We start from the raw sequence: 22,941 nt of genomic DNA, 5'->3' as shown, positions 1-22,941 counted from the left end.
AAATCCTCTGCTGTTCCTCATATATGAAAACCGTGGGTCCAGGGTTACGTTACAGTGTTACATTCATACACACACCTGGAGGAAGTGAGGGGTCTTTGGTATAATATTTCTTTGTATGTCATACTAAATCATGTAAATCTTTACTTCTGTTTCTTACATAAACCACAATGTATGCCCGTAGATTATTGTTTTCTAAGTGCTAATCAATTACTGATCATGCGTTCCATGATTCTGCAAATGCAACTTGTTTGTGAAATGTGTGGACAATTTGAAGGATCTATATGATCACGTCCAGGTTGAGGAATTGGAACAATGACAGCATCACGACACGAAGAAGGAAATTCCACTGACGTCCAAATACTGTCAAAAATATTTAAAAGGGTTAGTAAACACAATTCTGTAAGTACTTCTGGAGTTGATATTTTAAGGTATCAATTCCCGCAGCAGTATCTTGAGCATGTTTAAGAGCATTTTGGAAGCTCGTGAAGAGAAGTCATTTCATTATAATCTTCCCCAGCAGAGGACTTTGGGATATGTTCATCAACTATGATGATCAGTTCATCAGAAAACATTTTATGGGATCAAGAATGCTCATGGAATGTACAGGTTTCAATTCCTTAATACACATAGTGACAAGAAAATTATGTAAATATGATTAGAATCACTCAAATTAGTGCCTGCCTCAAGAAGGACCAAGTGAAAAACAATGGACCAATTATCTACATCTTGTTGCTGAATATCAATGTCTTTTAATTCATTATCCAGCACGTAATATTCCACATTGTTTCACCACATTGCAAAATAGTAATGGGGATAAGCACTCACCCTGTGTAATTCCACAACAAAATTGGAAGAAGTCAGAACTCCTATATAACACAAAACTAGTCCTGCAGTAAATGCTGCAAGTTGTTTGGTTCTAGATAGCACTCGAGTGTCCGTGTCGAATCGGTGTCACTTTCCATGCCCGCTTGTAGCGGTCTCTAACTAGGATAACGCGCAGTCGTGTTATGGTCCTGAGCAGAGGTGTACATTCGTGACCACACACTCTGCCGAAAAATGATTGCCATGTGCTCGTAGGTAATACGATACGTGCTGACACACAACATCTCCCTCCCATTCACAGTAACACTAATACAAACTAACACAAACAAGCACTACGTCAGAGTGATGGGTGACAGTCTGCACGATTGCAACAGACAAGCCCTCACTGTCTTCCGGATGGGAGCACGTGTGAGATCAGATGGAATGTAGGTATGTACGATATGCATGAATTGCGCGAACTGCACGAAGTTGGGATGGTCCAGTGCATTCTTTTCTTGACTGTGCAATCAATTCTTAATTGTTAGCTGCTGATGGAGTCCCAGACTTAGCTGCATGTCGTTACCATTGTCATCTGACCAGGTACCCATTCTTCTGTCTATGATCACATGAATATTCCCAGGTACCCATTCTTCTGTCTATGATCACATGAATATTCCGACAAAAAGTCACAACAAAAGTAAAAAGAAATGAATATATAACTAGAAACGTTGTCCGAAGCTGAAGTCAGTTCATTTAAGTAACTTAATCTCAGATCTAGTTATTTTCCAAGTTACTCATAACTGCGCATAATCCCATGGATATGCTCATTGCATGTCGGCGAGCCGGCACACACCAACGTTCATCAGTATTTGATGACTGTCAGCCAGTGCTTGGATATGATTATATACGCACATTAATGTATACCTGATTGTAAAATATGAAGATATGACCATTAACTTTTAATATTATTAATATTATTATATTTTTACTGGATTCCCAATCTCTATAAACATGCTTACAAATGGATATATTGCTGGGTGCCAGCAAAGGTATATCCAAACGCATGCTCAATTGAACTTTGTCTTCATTCACAGAAAAGGATGGAAGACAAATGGACTAAACCCCGCGTTGATTAATTCTCAAAGACACAGAGTACTGTACACAATAATCCTAAAAGCTTTTTAATTTCCTGGACAATAAATGCAGGAAAGTATGTGTAGTTACATCTTTGTCTTCAGTTTGACGAAATGAAGGGATCTATCATGTGCATAAAACACTTTATGAACTGTAGGACATACATGTATGAAATTGCAAATAAGACAATTCTACAAAGATTAAACACCCGAATGGGCTCCATCTGTGCTCCCTTCTGGCGAATCTGTTTCTTAATGTATACAAGACCATTTTCTCCTCGGAATGACAAAATTAACACACGAAACTTTGGCCAAGAAGTTAATGTTTAGATTAAGTTATATTGATGATCTACGGAAGCGTAGCAGGGCCACGGTGAAAAAATGTTTGTCTCATTATATCCTACGTAGGACTAAATATCTCCTAGTTTGGCACTGATATAACATTTCACACAAAACATAAAACATTGTAAAACATTGTAAGAGTGAACCTTTCTTCTAACTATAAGGCATTTTATATGGTCATATTCTAAAATAATTTGCTGAAAGATCAAAGTGGTTTATTTCACGTTACCCTACGCTTTATTAATTGCATCATCATTGACTCATGTCATGACGATATTCCGAATTGGGATGGTCCACCTCCCTTGTGGTGTAGTGTGTCATTCTTGTCATTGTTCAGTCATATCTGTCAACCATAATGCCGCAACTTTATCAGTATTAAAACAGGTGTTATTGTTTGCTTGGCCAACATGGATTTGTACAATGATCGCTTCACTCATATACACCTGTGGGTTGCTTCTAACTATATATTAAACATGGCTTTTTCCCCTTGAATAACCTCATTTGAGGCTTTTCTTTCTCGCAGGTTCTATTTCCTACTTTTACTTTTTGTAAGCAAAACCTATTTCCTAGTTTTACTTTTTGTGTGGAAGACTCTTCCCAATTTATTTCTTTTTCCTAATTCTTTATCAATATCAACTTCAACATCAACATCAACATTCAAATTCAGATGACCTTGAAATGTTTGAAATCAGTTGAAAAATATCATCCAAGATCATATTTTGAGTGAAAACGTTTTCTCTAGCAGGAACGGAAACGCATCTGTCGAGGTAAGTAGACGGAAACCCTACCTCACGACCTCCAGGTCGACAAACATGCCGGTGTTACATTACCTATTAAAAGTTAGACCTACTGTCATTACAATGCTTTTACTAGCGCTTCAATTTGTAGCTTCATTACATGATCATCTAATTATCCGTCATTGATGGTTTATTTGTATAATAAAGCACCTCTGTAATGGTTGGGAAAGTAAGCCCTCGACCATCCGGTGGGGAGAAGTAAGACCTTGATTGCTACAATTATGGCCCTGGAATGTTAAATGTTGAATTAAATTTCATTGGTGAATGTGAACATTCAAAATATCACTCTGGATGTCTTTCACGATTCCAGGTCAACACTAAACTTAACTTCCATGTGACTGTATCACAGCCAGCACTCTCATCCTCATACCCCCTGCCAGCCACCTGATCATCTTAGAAAGGGCGATCTGCACCATTCTCCCTGTAAAGGAGATTCCACCTAGGCCAGACTCAGTACAGGTATATCCCTTTGTTGCACAAAATGACCAATCCTGTCGGGGGTGCTCAGCCAAGTTCTTTAGATATAAATACTGAACATAACAAAGAAACAACCTGATTTAAGTTATTAGAGTGGGTAGTATGTTGATAAAGACAGAGAGTTAACAAAGAGAAAGTTGTGAAGTCAGAGATCTACTAGTCAAAGGGGTAGATTTTCTTAAGTTCACTGGGTCGGGCATCCTCCATATCTTTGGGGTATACGTTCCGATAAGTCTCCACTATACCCTGGACGCATCTACGTATCGGCCCGAGAATTTTATTACCTCCCTTTGCTGGCTCCGCATTCTCACGGTAGCCAATCAACTAGGCCGCCGTTATGGCTGACCTTGCCAGTATCAACAAAGGTAGCGGTCGCAACTGTGAAGGTTTGCGAGGGATTATTTTTAAATCATACAGACCGAAACTTTAAAAACATATAAGCAAGGACTCATTTTACCTCTTTCAGAGAACCTCTGCGTGGTTTGCGTTGCCAAGCTTAATTGGTTAGATAATTTAAAAAGCGAAAGTGAGTTGTGATTGGTTCGCTCAACTTTTCAGCGCACACACCTGATTGGATAAAAAGCCAACCAAGGGAGGTAATACATTTATCGGGCAGAGCCGTAGATGCGTCCAGGGTGTTGTGGAGACTTGTCGGAACGTATACCCTGGAGATGTTCGTTGGTTTCACATTAATTTCAGACTTGCTGTGCGCATGCGCAGAGCGTGTAAAAAAATCTACTGGTCAATTCCGCTTTGGACGTACGTTTACCGATAGTGTAAACACACGCTAAAAACGTAAAATCAAATTAAATACATAGTTTTATGTCTATTACAACTTATTTTTTTACCCGTATGTACAAAAGACCGGGAGTAGAGAAATGAATAGCTTGATTTATGTCAGTAAGTTCTTGTATAAACACATCTCGCGACCACCGTTCTTCCCGCACACCCCCTTCTCACAACTATCAAAACACACATTTCTGATGCAGCTGCAACCAAAATAGCACATCATTACCTGCAAAATCATATGTAAATTGATATATTTAGTCAGCTATGAACAGTTGTCACTCGTAAATAATTATTATTTGATCACTTTGTTTTGAGTGTATTTACACTATCGGTATGCGCACGTCCAAAGCGGAACTGACCAGTAGATATTTTTACACGCTCTGCGCATGCGCACAGCGAGTCAGAAATTAATGTGAAACCAACGAAATATGACTGTGTAGTCAGGCTTGGCAGATGGAATGCCATCATAACCCAACTGCGTGCATCCTTTTGTTCAATACATCAGCCATTAGATTGAGCATGTATCTTAGCTGACCGCCCTTGCCACTCAAAAGACAGATTTTATCAAACAAAGAACAGAATGTATCCTGTTTTTTCTCTCTTTATTAACAGTAAACATCTAATAAAACTGGTATCTCTCAAAGATGCTGTAAAATACATAAGGACATTTCAAACATCTTTCACACTTCACTTCAGAACAATGGGCTGGTTCCTGTATAATGTCATAAATGCACACAGTGATGTTTATCTTGGCTAGTGTCACACTTCTAATCCACGCTACAAACTTTGAAACAGAAAATCTAAAGAAACGTCTACTGATAACACAAGTTACAAAATCAAACAATGTTAAACAGGGACCAGAATAAATTAATGACTGATACAGTTGTCACAGCAGTTACGTTACAAAACACCATTAAATTCAATACCACACAATCAGTTTCAACATAAACATAAATATTAAGGTATCAGATCATACGCTGACACTACATGATAACTAAATGACTGTTAACAATCATGACATATAAAGGTCTCACTTTTCATTGTGATAAATAAAACAAGCAAAGGAGTGCATTGCACCAGAATCTGATACATCTCTAGCTGCTAGATGGGACTGACAAAAGAGTTTACTTTATGGTTGACAGATGTTAATGGGTTTTTTTTAATACATTTACTGAATATTATTTATAGAATGGTTTATAAGTAAAAATGATAATGTGTCTTTCATTTTGTCTTTTTAAATCTATCAAATGAATATTTCTCATGAAATGTATTATTTTGTTTCATATTTATTTGAAGCAAGTTTCAAAGGTTCACTACTTTTTAGATCCGGCTAACTAAACTGTTTTCTGCGAATTATGAATGATTTCTAAACCAGAAAATTTTAAATCTATTTGCACAGGCTATTATCTAAATAAAACAATAAATCATACATTAATCAATATGGCAAGGAGACTGGATCTTAAACACAGTCTAGGCAGCACAAATAAATCAGAGTGTGTTTTATATAAATCAATAAATAACATTGAGACTATATGCTTTAAAAGCTGATAAGACAATACACATAAATATTGCAGTTTTTCTGTACAGAAAATATCGCTGTGTTTCGATGTACAGTTATGCCGAGACATCTACAGTGGACAAAGACCTTGAGTACCAACTTATGACTGGAACAAGCCGACTGACTCATCAGCAAACACGTGGCTCTGTATCTCCACAAAGTTACAGTGTCTCACCACCTGACTTAATTCACTTGCCACAATGTACTACTAAGAACAGAGACCTGGGGACCACTAAATAATATTGTATTATATTACTCACCCATGGAAGATACTGCAGTGAAATATTACACTAGTGTAATACCACTAGACGTATGACGTCATCCTGCTAATGCCTCTGTTGCAGAGGTGTTAGACCTTGCTTGACTCACAGAAAGCTGATATAATATATGTTGGAGAATAATAAACAGAATACAAAACTCACATCTGTGAAATACCATTTTTATTAAACAAGAAAAATATTTAGTATAAAACTTGCTTTTGCTCATTTGATACCAAATCATTAACTTGTTTAATAAAAATGGTATTACACAGAAGGTTGTTTAGTATCCTCTATAAATATTTCTGACTATAACAGAGGCAGCTGACATGAATCATAATGTTACTCTTACATTCTCAAATGCAAAGGGAGTTCATAAATAACAGAATGATTCCTTGTTTTCTTCTCCATCTTAAAAGTGTCATTAACACTGACATCAAACACAAGAAAACACTACCAAGTTTGCACACAAAATATACAGCAAAAATCAAATAATTTCCTGAACAAGTTCCGGGATACAAACAAACAACACAAATAAACTCGAATTACAATAAATAAAATGAATTGATTCTAAAAGTATCAAATTTGATATCCTACTACTCAAGAATAATACTTGACCTAATCATCAGTAAAGATGTAAATTGGCACACAAAGGCACTGCATAACATATTTTGTGATAGTGTTTATTGGGCTGTATATAGAGATTTAAATAGTATCAACACTATAACATTAAGACTCATCTGACATATCGACACAAGTGTAATAAATAAAAATGCACCAGAAAATGTGAATTAATGCCATCCTGTCCAAATCTAACATTTGAATAGTGTCACTTCAAAGTAAGTAGTGTTTCATCATTTTGCCCATTTGAAACAATTAATGGAAGTCAACTAATGTAGTTAAAAATAAAAATGAAGAAAAGTAGCAGCCATCTGACAAATGTTGAATGATCTGGAAGTATATGCCAACCCATCATGTTTATTAAGGTACATCTTGAATGCCCATTCAATACACATACTGAAGTAATATATCTGGTGGTGGCAAGTCTCATGATTGGGAATCTGTTATTTGGAATGATGCAAGCTTACAAACACACCTTATAGGTATACATGAGAAAACTATGTTGTAATGCATCAAGCATTGTGAACTCAACAAATGATGGTTAAAACATACCATGTACAAATGATAGCTAACTCGTGTTGTGAACATGCCATATCATTGTTCACAAGTACCATGGACATGACACAAAAGCTAAACATGTATACTACCCATCAAAAGTATAGTCTCACTAGTATAAATGTAGCCACTTACTTAAGTCAACTGTTCTAAACTAGATTTTGCAAACTATGCAGTCAGTACTGTTTACGCATTTTACACTGAAATGATGCAATGTAAACCAATCTTGGATTGTTGAAAAGATTATTGTCATGAGTTCAATAAATGATGAAACTCAGTAAAAATTGGTGAATTCTTAAAGGTCACATGCAACGTAAAACACAACTTTGCAGATTCTGATACCTTTTGGTATGCACTTACAGAAACAAATCAGCAAAAATGCCAGTTTAACCTATAAAGTTGAAAAAAAAAATACTGAAAAAAAGCCAGCAAAAACGGAATTCAAACGTGTCACTGGGGGAAAAACTGGTTTCAACAGCTATGCTGCGCTGCACTCATGACGCATGCATAGTGAGTAGGTTCGGGGAGCTTGGAACAGTTTGCCTGCTTTGAGTATGAGGTCGTGAGCAGTAGTCTAATCTTGGTTGTGTACATAAACAAGTAAATAATCTACTTGTTACATAAAAAAAATGTTCATTTTGATAAGCGACTCTGTCACAGAGAAAACTCAATGTCTGGTTTATTGACACCTATGTGTCTGCCTGTCTGTCTACTAATGACAATATGCAATGCTCAACTTTAATTACTGACCATTTGCAATTTGAAATTAATACCTATCGGGTGTATAAGCCATGAACAAAGAGCCGGCTAAGTGTATCGGCAAATGAACCAGTGACCAATGACAAGGCGTCATTTCACATGAGAGCACATCCACTCTCCCTGACTGGGTTCGGTATCGCGGCTGCTTCATTTCAAGGGAGGTAAACCAAAGTGCAAAATATTGCACTTTTGATTTGTGATTATACGCATATAATTTTGCTTATTTGTTTTTTCACAATCACCAATGCATATTACATATCAAGTCATAACTGTTTTGATTATATTTGATTTTTTGGTTGCATGTGACCTTTACCAAAGCTTTACACTAAACCACAGCTGTTCAGATGCACGATAACTGTACATGCCTTTCACCAGTTTGATGCATGAGCCTCGTGAAATTCATCCTCATAAGATTTGCAGTTGTTTCCCCCAAGTTAGTGGAGAAATTCATCTTCGATGTAACCACATACATTATACATAACATACAGTAAGTGCTTAAATGTGAGTCTGAACTTTTGATGGGTAGTATAGCTTGGTCATAATACAAGATAGTTATGATGGACACAATATGCGACACCTAACAGGTACCCTGAACTGAGTGATTGTCATCAAGATTCCTTCAATCAGTAAATAAAAGGGGGACATGTGCCACGTATACCCTGACCCAAGTGGCACTACCACAGCCCTGTAATGATTGTCAAGCACAGACTGCCTTGTGGAGGAAAATCAGGGTCAGAGTATGGTTGCTTTATTGAGCATGAAAACATGAATATAGATACATGAGTAATAGAGCACATTACCTTCTCGTTTGTTTGTAGCTCAATATGCTACAAGACTAGCAAATGACTGAAGAGATGATCCATTGATATCTATTTGAACTCAACCACAAACATAAGGAAACTATTTTGCTTTAACCTGCTCTTACACCATTGTAACCACTGTAAGCCACTATTTAATCACTCTTGTAGTGAAAATAATATACACAGAATAATTAAATATGTAATATGAAAATACACAAGACTGATGATTGGAGACAGGTACACAAGAATGGTCACTGGGTATTGACGTTTTTGCCCTCCATTAATAGTATTGATACTATGCAGCTTCACAAGGAGAGTGTGTTGGCCTACAAGTGTGTGTGAATACCCATTATCATGTTAGATTTGAAGTTTGTTTCTTTCAAAGTTGCCTCACTGAGAGGTTGTGCCAGCGGAGGAGGGTGCCATCATATTGATGTTGCCTCTTATCTCTGAACTTCAGTCTCAAAACTAATACCACCTGTTGACCTGCAACATCATTGTCATTTAAAAAAGCAAGCATACTGTAGCTACATGTAGCAATGTGTTACCAATTCCTACAGTCCTTCAGATAGTAACCAAAAACTTGACATCTTTGGATAGTTGCATCTCTTCTCAATGGGGTGTTTTATGCAATCACACTACTGGAAAAAAGGAATACATAAAATGGTATACATTTATATGTTTCAGCTATCTATTCTACCATTTGGAAACAAAACCACTGTGGAAATCAGTCAATATGCTCAGATATCAGGAATGATCACTGCCATCAGAATATCAAACCCAGTTTCCAGCAACATCACAGTACTGATCATCATACAGCATTAAGTTAACCTCCTCGTCACATTAGGATATTTAAATATCCAAATAATCCTGAATGTTACACATTATATGATAGTTGCCATTGACATATACCTACTACAACCGCAAGAAGCTGGAAAATACTGACTATATTAAACATCACAAAAGACATCAGAATTCCAATGATGTCCATATTTTACTCCGATTCATGCATCAAAGTTTTAATATGGATATATTTGTACACGAGGGTGCAGGTTCTGTCTGGTGTCTTTCTCTGTTCATGTGAGCATAAAGTCACATGTTATACCAGTGAATCAGCTGATGCTGACAGACCAGCAATCATGATCAGGTCAAATTTCACCCCTCATCACAGAATTGAGGTGGGTGTCAGGGATATAACACTGCAGTACCTCAGATGTCTACCAATAAGTGCCATACGGAACATGCAGACTATTGCAATATCAGTATAATGTAAGTCTGATTAAAACATGCACTTAAGGCAGTATTAACATCAGTAAATGTTTACATCATTACCAATGTTTGGGGACAAAAGCTAAAATATGAAACACTCTGGAGTCTTCTTTCTTCATACAGACTTACAAAATGTTTGTTAGGAGATGCCTTGCATCACTAAAGCACAGCAAGCACAGAAGCCTGCCTGCTCCCGCAAACCTTTTCAGGTGATTGAATAGAGACACCTTGTTGTTGATTCAGAATTCAACTGTCAAGACTGAACTTGAACAAAAGGAAAAAACACACACATTTGCCATAATACTTTCAAGGCAATGAGTATAGAGACATCACGTACAATGTTAGATGACTTGAGCTATTCACCACTTGGCACTTGGGCTAATGACAATATTCACTATGGACAAAATAACAGAGAAACAAACGTTAACATCCACGTTATGTTGGAATGAAAGTTCACTTTGGTAAGAATGCGGTCAATGTGCCACACACATGTATCATAGGTATTACAGAAATTCAGGCACATTGCCTCAAGTTTGGAAAACACTTTGAAACGAAAAAAAAATAAATAAATAAATATCATCATGCAATGTAACAATACATTTGGTAGCAGCTGGCTGACGTGGCAGTCCCTCTTGCTTTGGTGGGAAGGTGCCAAGAGTTGCTGACATTTTCATGAAAGAAAATAAATTCCCCTGCATTCAATGGATCATTATTCTAACCCGGAGACCAGGTTACCGCCATCCTCTTCAACACCAGTGTGGGCTAACCCTTCTTGTCAACTGGGTGTGACAACCAGTTTGCAGAAAAGTCACCATTATTCAGTGGGATACCATGATGACATTCAAAGAATGTTACACAGATCCAAATGTCACCAAAATACCTGACTATGGTAAGATTCTAGTGAACTGCCCGTCAACATACGCATTTCCATAAATGGAGTGGCTGGAGGATACTGGGAAGGCAACACGAAACATTCTTGTAACATTGTTAGTCAATGTAATTGTTCCAGTAAAGCCGACGATCCATCTGTTCACACATCTAAATTCAAGTATCCACTCAGATTTCTACCAAATTGTATCAGATACCCCTAAGGCCAGCCTTTTTATCTGACAGTCTAAGGCAATGCCATTGTTATTAGTCCTCTAATATACATGTCTAGCTGATAACTCATAAAGGATCAGGCAGCACTATGCAATACTATACTCTAATTCTAGAATGGTGAAAGCATATATGTAAATATTGGATACTGTTATGATTGCCAAAGGGAAAATTGCCAAATACATAATGGAAGAACACTGATCCTAAAGCAGAACACAGGCAAGACAAGTATCCGTTGATAAGATAAGCAATGTTTCTCTAATTCAGCTGCATAGGTAGTCTGCACTGTAACATACGAAAATTGATGTATTCAGTGAAAAGCGTTTTGATGACCTCTCATCAATAACTACCTCTCTCACCTATATATAGATACTCTAAATATGTAACTATGATAGAAAATTATAGAAACCACTTAAAAAAACTCATCTTAGCTCTATGACCAGTTTGTGGTACAGTACTCTGCTTCCTTTGGCAATAGCACTAGAACCATATACGAGCTGATCCTTCTAAATAATAATGTTTGGAATAAACTTTTTTGATTTCAAGAGTACACAAGAAGTGGATTAGGATCTCCAATGTCACATCTTGGCTGATGAAGAACAACACACACAGGTATCAATGTTAGAAATTAAGGGGCCCCAAGCTTAAGAAATTGGGCTTAACATCACTTTTTTTCTCAAGGTGTTTGGGTCTTTGTTCAAAATGATAATATGGAATCCTACAGTCTAAGTGCCATGATGACAGGACCATAAACCATCGATATAATAAACTTGGATTTGAGCTGAAAATCAGCAGATCACAAAATGAAACGGAGGTCAACTCTGAACAATCAAAACAGGACCATGTGCCGAGACCTGAGTGTTTGGGATTAATTTTTAAAATTAGGAAACCAAAATAGCCTGAACAAATGAAAAGGACCCTGGTTTTGTTCTTAATTTCTAACAATGACTGATGTTTAAAAAAGCAGATCATACTAAAATACATTCGAAGATTGTCATTTTTTAAATGCATATAAGATACTGGTACAGAAAACACAATTTTTACATAATTCAAACTGTGATAACAGTCAATCCACTGTAATAACTTGTAATCCTATAAAATATTTTACAAAGAGTGGCGCCATTTATTTCACTGAGTCAGATATTGAAGAACAGGAAACTGAGAAACTCTTAAAAAACAGTGCATGCTTCTTCAAACAGCTGTACTGAGATGTACAAAACTGCCCTGGTAAAGCTAAAAACTGCATAGCATATACACAAGAATCACTTCTGTAAAAGGTTACTGTGACCACAACCATATTCAAGACTTGAATTTGATCTTGTAGAGTTTCAACTTGAAACCAAGAAGCTCAGTGAGAACTGCTGAAAATGCTGACAGAACAACAACCTTTGTGATGTTGTAGATGAGTGGGTTTGCAGAGAACCCAGAAATCTTGAATGGACTCTCCAACTCCTGCAAAATTGAAAAGTTCATTCTGCATGGATCAAAGATATTAAAAGACATTTTAGATTTGGGAAACAGTATCAGCTGTTAATTACTCGAACCTATTTTCACACATTTCATTGTTCATCATCACCGAAGTGAAGATTTGGATGTGATGATAAAGAAGACAAAGAAACAACTGATTCTACAAAGAGTGAGTGAGTATGGTTTTACTCCTCTTTGGGCAATATTCCAGTAATACCATGGCAACGGACACCAGAAATGGGGTTCACGCATTGTACCTATGTGAGGAACCCGCTCTCCTATTCCACAAAGAATTTGCTCCTCTATCTCAAGACATGTCCCACCAGATGTCACAACCTTGTCTCATCCTAAGGAAGCACACAGCATCAACTGGATGAATTTGTGTGATCCGAACTCATACAGCCTTGATACATAGGGGAAAACATAGGGCAATTTCATACACCTTAACAACTATGAAATGTAACCTGACTCAACTGTTGAAACTATAGTTATGGACTTATTTAAGATCACTTCAGTCACTTATAATGTTATTCTACAAAATAATTTGCATTATGAACACAGATTCTGGAGTTTTCACAGAGTCTGTGTTAGCCAAGTGCTTGATGATCTTACCTTGAGAAGCTCCTCTGCCAGTTTGAGGACATTGTTTGCCAACATCAGCTCCTCCTTTTTGTGGGGCTTCTGCTCCATCTGCAGGTAGAGGTTGATCTGAAACAAAGCGGTGAGTGTCAGTGCAAGAGCATTTGATTGCCTGGTAGGTTGCACGACAGGAGAGCTACAGTGTCATCATGCTGTAAATACGTACACTTTTGAGGCAATTTGTGTGAGTGGCAGATGCCATCAATAGGGCAGGACATGGTTACCTGTTTCTGTGAACACCTGGTGTCATCATTGATTTTCTGAGGTTTATTCATATCCACAGCTATATTGCCCTTTATACCGAAAGGAACCTATTTCTAATGCTAGGTGCCTGTGCGGGGCAGCTGGGAGGGCTTTTGCCATGAGACAGGATAAGTGTAAAATTACAATTATATTCGGAAAATTACATATTTTTCCTTATCCTGACTCATGCTAATTGCTTACAGAATCTGACAGAAACGACGGTTGCAGACTCTTGGAAAGTGACATGCTTTTATTTGGAGAATCAGATTGTTGACCATGTTGAAGAGTTGAAACGTCAGGTGTAGTAGAATTGGTGATCTCATTGACCCTTGCTTGTTTATGTAGAAAGCCGCTGGTGAGTTGTCTGTGGGGATCATCAGTAGCTTGTCTCTCAGTGTTGTCGATCAGTGGTGGATAACTTGCATCACCACTTTCATCTCTAACTGGTTGATGGGAAGAGCAATCTTCCTTCTTTCAGATTTCTGCTGCAACCTCGTTGTTTAGATGGGCACCCCATCCTTCGAGAGACGTGTCTACAAAGAGATGGTTGTTGAACGCTGACTGTAACTAAGAAGTTTCTCCGCAGGCCTTCGTCTGGGGAGTCCACCAAAGCGGGTATTATCTCAGATGTCCAGCATCATAAACCGGTCAAGACTTGAAACCGTGACTTGGGAATCGCTGTCATAGACGTAGCTGTAGGCATCTTCGTCTGGTCATGTCTTGAGCTGACATGAGCAGACCGAGTAGACATAATCACAGTTGGAGTGGTAACGGAGAGAGTAGAACTTGTTCTAACATCGGCTTGACCTTTGACCCACCGACCTCTGGGACAGCGATATATTTCAACGCAGTGATCAATCCAATCCCAAGGAATTCAGATTCACAAGTCATCCGAGCTGAGTTAGTAGCCTGGTAGTGAAGTCAGCCTGTAGACTGAATTGACACATGATGAACTTGTATGCCGTGAAGATACGTCATTCTTCGTCCTCAGATCCTCAACCTTGCTCATTATGAGCGAGTTGACATACGAAAGGAGTCTATTTATAGCTGGCTGCCTGTCCGATTAGAAACTGTCATTCACTGCTGCAGATCTGATAATCAATGCTGGATCTGTGGTTAGAAGACCTCTATGCCATCTGAAGAATCAAATGACGCTGTAGACTGCTAATCTAGTGTGTAATCGACATCTTTCCATCGTTGCAAGTCTGAAAACTTACCGTAGACGACTTCCTGACACTGGGACAATAACATCACATTCTGCGCAGGGCGTTATCTCTCGGAGACCAATCACACTGAAGACATGACGTCAGCGGCAGGGCGTTGTCTCTCGGGGACAATCAGATTGAAGACGTGTTGTCACAAGCAGGGTGTTGTCTTTCTGGGACCTATCAGGTTGTAGACGTGTAGCACCGGTGTAGCAGTTAACTGATCATCGTGAAATCTTATTCAAACGGTGATACCCTTTCTAGGAATCAGGCTTGTCTGTAACCCTGCTGTTTGGTGAGCACGTGTCTAGATGAGTAAAGCATGCATAAAAACTTTCGCCGCTTAAAGCTGATAAAGACAGACTGTCTTCAAGGTAGATGTGTCAGAATTCTTTCCCTGAAAATAATACTGTCATCTCTTGTGATCGAAGGTGTAGTTTGCAGTGGTATCTTGTAGTCGTCTCGAAGAATCTTAGTGACGTATTCCTCGTTGAGAATTGCCCAATGGGGACGTCCACCCCCTTGTGACGGATGTATGGGAACGGCTGAAAGTAGAAGACTCCAGTTGTTCAGACCCTAATCTTCAATGTTTACCTCCTCTCTCTGGACTCTGGAGAACTTGGACTTGTTAGTGTAACGCTGACTTGTCTGCTTGAGCAACCGTTATCAAGGTGTTGATGGACTTGATCATCATGACTTCTCTGGAGTCTTGGGCGACCATCCTCGCTACTTCATTAATCTTGTCAACGAAGTAGAGTCAGTCCCCTACTAGTTGAGGTGAGGTGTTCAGACATGAACTGCTGATCCCTCATCTGAGTGATGAAGGCTGACAGGATCATTCTCTTTTCCTCGACAGGTTTGCTGAACTTTGTGATGAGAGTCTTGGTGACGGCTTTAATCCGAAAAAAATAATGCGCATCGTAGCTGTGTTGGGTTGAGCAAGCCTCTTGTCGTCTACCTTGTAAGATTTGTTGCAGGCGGGACTGATGATTTATAAACTTCATCAATGTCCGGTGCTCTGACGAAGGGCTCCATACGATGAAGAGGGAAGCGACGAACGTTGGATGACAGTACATGATGTTGTTGAAACTTGGTTGTTGACTTAAACGTCGTAGATAACATCTCAGGAATCGTAGATATTGGAGGTAACGGCGAGAACGTAAGTGCATCAATGTTGTCATCATGACTTCATTGTAAGCATTAGCTTCATTAGAGTCCTTGGATGGTGAAGCTAAGTCAAGTCCATTCGTGATGCATGATGTAACTTCAGAGTCCGAAAATAGGGCTTCCTCCGATGACGATGCTCAATAATGTCTATCTTCATCCCTCCATGAGTGTGCAACATTCATTCCCTGTTGACGATCCCTCCTACGATTCCACAGAAAAGGGGGGTGATGATTGTTGACAGCGCCTTCGATGAACTGGGGAGAGTGGCGAAGACCTTCTGCATTGACGAGTGAACCTGTGAGTGCACTCACCCAAGCGGGTGCTCTCACTTGGCGTGGTCGGATCTCTCTCTCGACTGCGACGTGAAGAGGGGGACGGTGATGACGATCTTCCTCGAGTGTGTGCATACACGTCCTCTTTATCCTCCGGCGTGAGTGCTGCTCTAGCTGAGTGCCCATGCTGAGCTGTAGACAACGATGATGACGAGTGCAGTCGTCTCTCCTCTTCTAAACTTCGCTCCATCAGATTCATCATCTGCGTTGTAAACTGTTGCATGAAGGCGCCTGGGTCGAAATGCTGCAAAGTTTGGTGCGACAGTTGAGCTGTAAAGTTGTCTACTGTTGACGAAGCGAGCGTTGTCTGACGATTCTGCGTTGTCTGACGATTTTCCTCCGGGTTGAGAGGTGTAGAACATGCCATTGTGGTAGATCTACATGATGTCATCCGATGACTGTGTTAGTTGATATCTACCTCATCATGTAGAATCAACAGTGGTTCTTTGAACATAAGTCGTTCATGTAGAGGGACGATTTCTTCTCCAAACGATTTCTGCAATGATTTCGAAGAAGAGGATTTCGTCTATGAAGACCGTGACTTCTTCAGTTGAAAAGGCCCTGCTTCTGAGGAAGATCTCTTCTGAGATACAGGGGATGACACGCCGAATCCCAGACATAGCCCTGGAGGAAAGCCAGACATTTCACAGGAATGAATCTCAGTAGACGTAGTTAACAAATTACCCAAATTTAAATCACTTGTTTTAGACATGACTAATGCAAGCTGCCGTTGCTTGTCCCTAGCATGTCTGCTAATCGTGACAGCAATTAGCATGAGTCAGGATAAGGAAAAATAAAGGTATTCTTCTCACAGATATTATACACTTTGGCAGACAAGGGAGCATTGTAAATAGACGAGATAAGGTAATGCTGTGGGATGAATGAAGGAGAGAGACACATCTAAGCTCACATCAAACTTATAACAAAACACTGAGGTAATAAACGACAGTCTACCCTTCCTTCGTTCTTATTTTACAGCTTCAAGAAAACATTAAGAAGCATTATACAAAGTTGTCTCAGGGACAAAAGGAGAAGAACTAACATGTGGTAAGTCCTCATTATTCAAATACTGCACACTGCTCAAGGTCTGAAGGAGTTAATTTAGCCTAGCCCCTACCAGCAGTCCTTCTGTGATTCAGTTACATAATAACTTTTGATTGGTATGTTACTGGAGTTCTTCTTCCTAAATAATGTGTCCAGCTAACTCCAGCAGCTGTATAAGGAAGCAAGAACATAAGCTCACTTGCTCTGTGATAAGCACTGACAGGTTGCGGTACTTCTTGTTGATCTTGAGACCAAGGGTCATGAAGCGGAGGAGGTAGACGCCAAGTGCAAGGCACCAAAACACCAACTCCCAGTTACATTCGAAGTCCAGGTAGGTTTCTGCATCCTTCAGCATCTGCAACCATGGTAACAAGAAGATACAGGTCCCTCACAACATGCAAACATCAAACAAATTTATAAAATTTACAAATGTTATTCTTTCACATGTGTTTCCGATCAACTGACAAATGTCCACAAGCAAATGCATTTCAAAAAGATTATTGGCAACATTCTTATAATTGATGAATTAGTTTTTGTTGACATTGATCCCAATAGTTTTCTCAGAGTTGAAGTCAACAGCAGCTACAAATCTGGGAGAGTTACTGAGTTTGGTTTTACACCACTTTTAGCAATGTTCCAGCAATATCACGGTGGTGTACACCAGAAATGGGCTTCACACATTGTACCCATGAGGTGAATCGAACCCGGGGCCACAGCATGACAAGCCAATGCTTTAACCACTAGGCTTCCTAGTACATCTGAAAGAAAACCATGTTTTTGCCACTACTAACCTGTAGGCACATAAGCGTAACAATGCAGATAGCAAGCAGGAAGGTGGCAGAAACAATAACATCAACAGACCTCTGGGGTCCTCGGCGCTGAAACAAACAATATAAATACTGAAAGGGACAGGATTTTGGTACCAGGCTTAGGAACATGGTCTCAGTTGAACTTAAGTTCTTAATATGAGAAAAATAGTATTCTCACAAGAACAATGATAGATTTCTCACAATGTGATCAACAATATCAAAAAATGCATCACAGTGTTCATCCACGTTAAATGTTTTGGGACCACTATTGATAAATAAGTAGAGTAATATTAAAAATTGGAATCATTTAGCAGTGCTCAATTTACACCATATGATCAGAGTCAGTCTGATCTGAGTCAGTCCCAGTTAGGATCCTGTAATTGATATTCATAAATTCAACAGTGATTATGATAACAGGTGAAAGAATGAGTGAAGATGTTACCTTGAGGTAGGATCGCAGAGACAGCCATGTTTTGATGTTTCTCACTTTACTGAGACGGAAATGTGGCATGTCAAATTTGCGGGCTCGACGAGAAGACGTGAGGTAGCAGAAGTGCTTGGCATATAACAGGCGCTAGTAACAGTAAAAGTTATAGTTGATGGTCTATATAACTCTCCTCTGAATTCTTAACACATCTTGTTGAAATACACTTGCTTATCTCCCCTTGATAACAACACACAAATATATTGAAGAGACCATTTAAAAAATCTGCATACAAGCATGGCATGAAGTAGAGTAATATTAAAATACAAATGTACTGGACAAATCAGTGATTGCTTAGTTGCAATTGGTTCAAGGTGTTGTTGCTTTCTTTTGTATCAAGTGTATAAACTTGACACTATGTAAAAGATTAATGAAAATCCTATTGTACCAACTGCATATTAGTGAGTAAGTGAGCAAGTTTGGTTTAACGCCACTTTTAGGAATATTCCTGTAATATCACCGTAAAGGACACCAGAAATATTTTTCTCACATTTTTGCCCACGTAGGAAATCAAACTCGGTTTTTTGTTATGATGAGCGAACACTTTAACCACTTGACAGACTACAAGAATCAGTTTTGTATGGACACCTAGATGTGTTAGTCCAATGTTGTGTTATCTCTTTAACAAAAACAAATATAAAAGAATCAACATTTAGCACAGCAACAGAGTGCCTTCCAAAAACCCACAGCTTTGTGCATCTGGGAAAGATATTTAGCATATCCCTATTAAAAATGGGACAGTATATTCAAAATGTCCCCATAAGAGTATACCATTATTGTATCTAAGATCAACAAACAAAATGGAAGCATCAGTGCATATATTTGATGGAATACTGTGGCCAAACTGACCTGTTTAAATGTCCTGTCAGCAACAGACAGCAGGAAGAAGAAAATGAGACTAAGGCACAACCTCTGCGTAACACCATTCACAGCGAATAAACTACGTCTGAAACAGGGAGTGAAGAATATAAACACAAACTGACAACTTCATACATACCGGTCTAAATAATTTAATCTGACATAAACACATCATGGCAACAGCATTAGAGGACACATAGACAGTAGGGGAAGTAACAAGTGAAACCACAAAATTCTGCCCTTATTCAGCAATTATTTCTGAACAATGATTCAGAAATTTCAACCTTTGCAACAGAATACCATCATAGAACACAAATATATATATTGGACTGTTAACTCGAGGTTGAACTTACCACAGGATACTGATTCTAATGCTGAATCCACTCCAAGTTCTTCCTGATGTACCTCCTCTAAAAAACCTAGCTCCAGGGATTCTGCTGGAATTCCTTCAAAATTCCTCTAACTGCACCTACCTTCTAGGATTCTACTGGAATCCACTCCAAGTTCCTCCTGATGCATGATTGAGCTGGAATCCCCTTCCTCTTCCCCCTGACGCACATCCCTGCAGCCGGTTAAGCTGGAATCCCCTTCCTCTTCCCCATGACGCACCTACCTACAGCTGGTTAAGCTGGAATCCCCTTCCTCTTCCCCATGACGCACCTACCTACAGCTGGTTAAGCTGGAATCCCCTTCCTCTTCCCCATGACTCACCTACCTCCAGCTGGTTGAGCTGGAATCCCCTTCCTCTTCCCCATGACTCACCTACCTCCAGCTGGTTGAGCTGGAATCCCCTTCCTCTTCCCCCTGACTCACCTACCTCCAGCTGGTTAAGCTGGAATCCCCTTCCTCTTCCCCCTGACCCACCTACCTACAGCTGGTTAAGCTGGAATCCCCTTCCTCTTCCCCATGACGCACCTACCTACACACCTACCTCCAGCTGGTTGAGCTGGAATCCCCTTCCTCTTCCCCATGACTCACCTACCTCCAGCTGGTTGAGCTGGAATCCCCTTCCTCTTCCCCCTGACTCACCTACCTACAGCAGGTTAAGCTGGAATCCCCTTCCTCTTTCCCCCTGACGCACCTACCTCCAGCTGGTTGAGCTGGAATCCCCTTCCTCTTCCCCATGACTCACCTACCTCCAACTAGTCAAGCATTCTGCTGGAATCCCCTTCCTGTTCCTCCTACTAAACCTCCTCTAACTGCACTTACCTCTAACGATTCTACTGCAATCCCATCAAAGTTTCTCCTGTTGCAGCACCTCTAAAAACTGCATCTCCACTAACTGCACTTCCATTAGCTGAATCTTCACTAACTGTACCTACCTCCAGGGATTCTGCTGCAGCTGGTCCAAGATGCTGTAGATCCCAGCCAGCTTGAACAGATCTGGCAGCTGCTTCATGTGGTACAACCTGAACACCAGCGGGACACATGCCATGATGACAGACAGCACAAGGCCAATGAGGATGTAGTCGGAGCTCTCGGGCATGTTGTCCACCTTGTCAATGATAGCCCAGCCAATGTCCAGAGCTGTCAGGTCCACTTTCTTACATTCATTGCCTTCCCACAAAACACAGCTCACTGAAAGAAAATACATCAATGAAATGCTTACATAAACTCTACATGACACACTGTCAGTGACTCCTTAGCATGATACAGTGAGTGAGTGAATGTGGTCTTAAGCTGCTTTTTGCAATATTCCAGCAATATCATGACTGGGGACAACTGAAATGGCCTTCACACATTGTACCGATGTGGGAATAGAACCTGGGTCTTCGACGTGACGAGCGAAGTCTTTGACCATCAGGCTAACCTGCTGCCCCTCTTCATGATAGAGATACTGTACATCTTGCTGCAAAGGTACCTCTCCAAGTTAAGGAGAGTCAAGGTCTTTAAGTACAGGGTACAGGGGAAAAAGTTACCTTTATCAGGAGGTGGAATATGGCTGACACCAGTTGAAGATGCTGTTGGCTGCAATACAGAGACTTTTGATAAGCTGCATCCCTCCCAGAGAGTTATACAGAAACACAATACACCGAAACATGTTACACTATGGAAAGAAACATTTCAAAATTTCCGTTTTGACCACAGGACCAGTGGTTCATAGAATTATATAACTGTCAATGCAAAAATCCCTGACCACCAGGACCACTGCAAATTTAGTACTTAGAGGTCCTGAAGAATTATTGCTGGCCAGGGATCACAGGACCAGCCTAAATCCAGTGAAAAAACACATGTTTCAACCACAAGCATAACAATGTTTATTCAGTTGAAATAATTGTTCATGGGCATACCTCAAAATCAAAGCTAAGTGTCTCTGCCAGAAAAAACACCTGGGTTTGTCATGTTTTGACTTTTCATGATAGTTTTTGTTGTCAGAATTTCAGAGGATTTAACCCTATATCATAACAGCAGGGATGTAGTTTATGCATTAAAGCTTTCATTTCTATGGTGGTCCTGTTTTCAGCTTGACTAAGCCACAGTGTCAGTTACATAACAAACACTTGTCTATTACTGACTGTGTGAAAAAATAAATACCTGTTAGTATGACAAAGTCATGGACACAACATGCACTTCATTGGCCCCACTCTCCCTGTAACCCAATGAATTATTTTGCAAATGATCAATCAGTTCATGATACAAAGTTGATGGCATTTATCAAAAAGCTGTGCCCAATGGTGTTCTGAAATACTGACCGGCTGTAACAAGTTGATAACATGTAAGTTGCTGGTTGTCCATCCCTGAGTGTGCAGCTCATCGATCTCCAACTGGTTCTCCCCGCTGTCTGTCAGCTCCGCCTCTGACCCACAGCTAGATGAGTAGGATGAGGAGGTGGTCACATCAGACTGTATCCGGTCCTCCCACTCTTCTGAACTCAATGTCACCTGCACAGTACAACAATATCCTTGAATCTGTAGCAATCATAGTCATCTAATTTCACAGGGAATAAATACCATCAACTACTGTAAGTAATCATAAACATTATATGCAGACTAACCTCTTGTCTCTGAAATGAACATAGTTTACAGAGAAATAAAACAAGAGACTTTCTTCATCCTGAAACTGCTGTAATCTAGACTTGCCATGGATTTATATACTTGCACAGGTTTTCTATTTGTTCCAAGATCTGTATGACAGACGAAAAGACATCAGCAGCTGTGTGGGTAGTTTTGCAGCTATCCATGGTGTTTTCTTATGGTGAAGTGTTCACTTCTCTAGGGGTCAGGGTGGTGTAACTATCTAATTGAAGCATGTGCTCACACCCCAGTTTGATTCCTGACATGTGTACATTGCAGTCCATTTCAGGTACTGACTCCTATGATCATTCTGGGATATTGCTGGAAAGGTTATCAAACCATACTCTGTCTCTGGCCTGAAAACCACATGCACAGCAAAGCCCAGTAACCACCCATGCAAACTGCTCACATTTCTAAAATATT

General features: G+C 39.6%; 1 protein-coding gene across 1 annotated transcript in view; it reads right to left on the bottom strand.

Annotated features, from left to right (window-relative positions):
* Nucleotides 1-11,787: 11,787 nt before the first annotated feature.
* Nucleotides 11,788-22,941, bottom strand: part of LOC137277458 (protein PHTF2-like) — a 52,961-nt gene continuing 41,807 nt past the window's right edge. The window contains exons 9-17 of the mRNA XM_067809188.1: nucleotides 22,198-22,386; nucleotides 21,424-21,472; nucleotides 20,827-21,082; nucleotides 19,496-19,592; nucleotides 18,605-18,736; nucleotides 18,145-18,231; nucleotides 17,553-17,708; nucleotides 13,336-13,431; nucleotides 11,788-12,708 (exon numbers count right to left, since the gene is read on the bottom strand). Coding sequence (XP_067665289.1) covers nucleotides 12,556-12,708; nucleotides 13,336-13,431; nucleotides 17,553-17,708; nucleotides 18,145-18,231; nucleotides 18,605-18,736; nucleotides 19,496-19,592; nucleotides 20,827-21,082; nucleotides 21,424-21,472; nucleotides 22,198-22,386 — 1,215 coding nt within the window. The 3' untranslated portion in view covers nucleotides 11,788-12,555. The remainder of the gene's footprint in view (nucleotides 12,709-13,335; nucleotides 13,432-17,552; nucleotides 17,709-18,144; nucleotides 18,232-18,604; nucleotides 18,737-19,495; nucleotides 19,593-20,826; nucleotides 21,083-21,423; nucleotides 21,473-22,197; nucleotides 22,387-22,941) is intronic.

The sequence above is a fragment of the Haliotis asinina genome, chromosome 3 (assembly GCF_037392515.1).
Source record: "Haliotis asinina isolate JCU_RB_2024 chromosome 3, JCU_Hal_asi_v2, whole genome shotgun sequence".
NCBI classification, from domain to species: Eukaryota; Metazoa; Mollusca; class Gastropoda; order Lepetellida; family Haliotidae; genus Haliotis; species Haliotis asinina.
The sequence above is the reverse complement of the archived record's forward strand: the minus strand, read 5'-3'. Positions and strand labels throughout refer to the sequence as shown.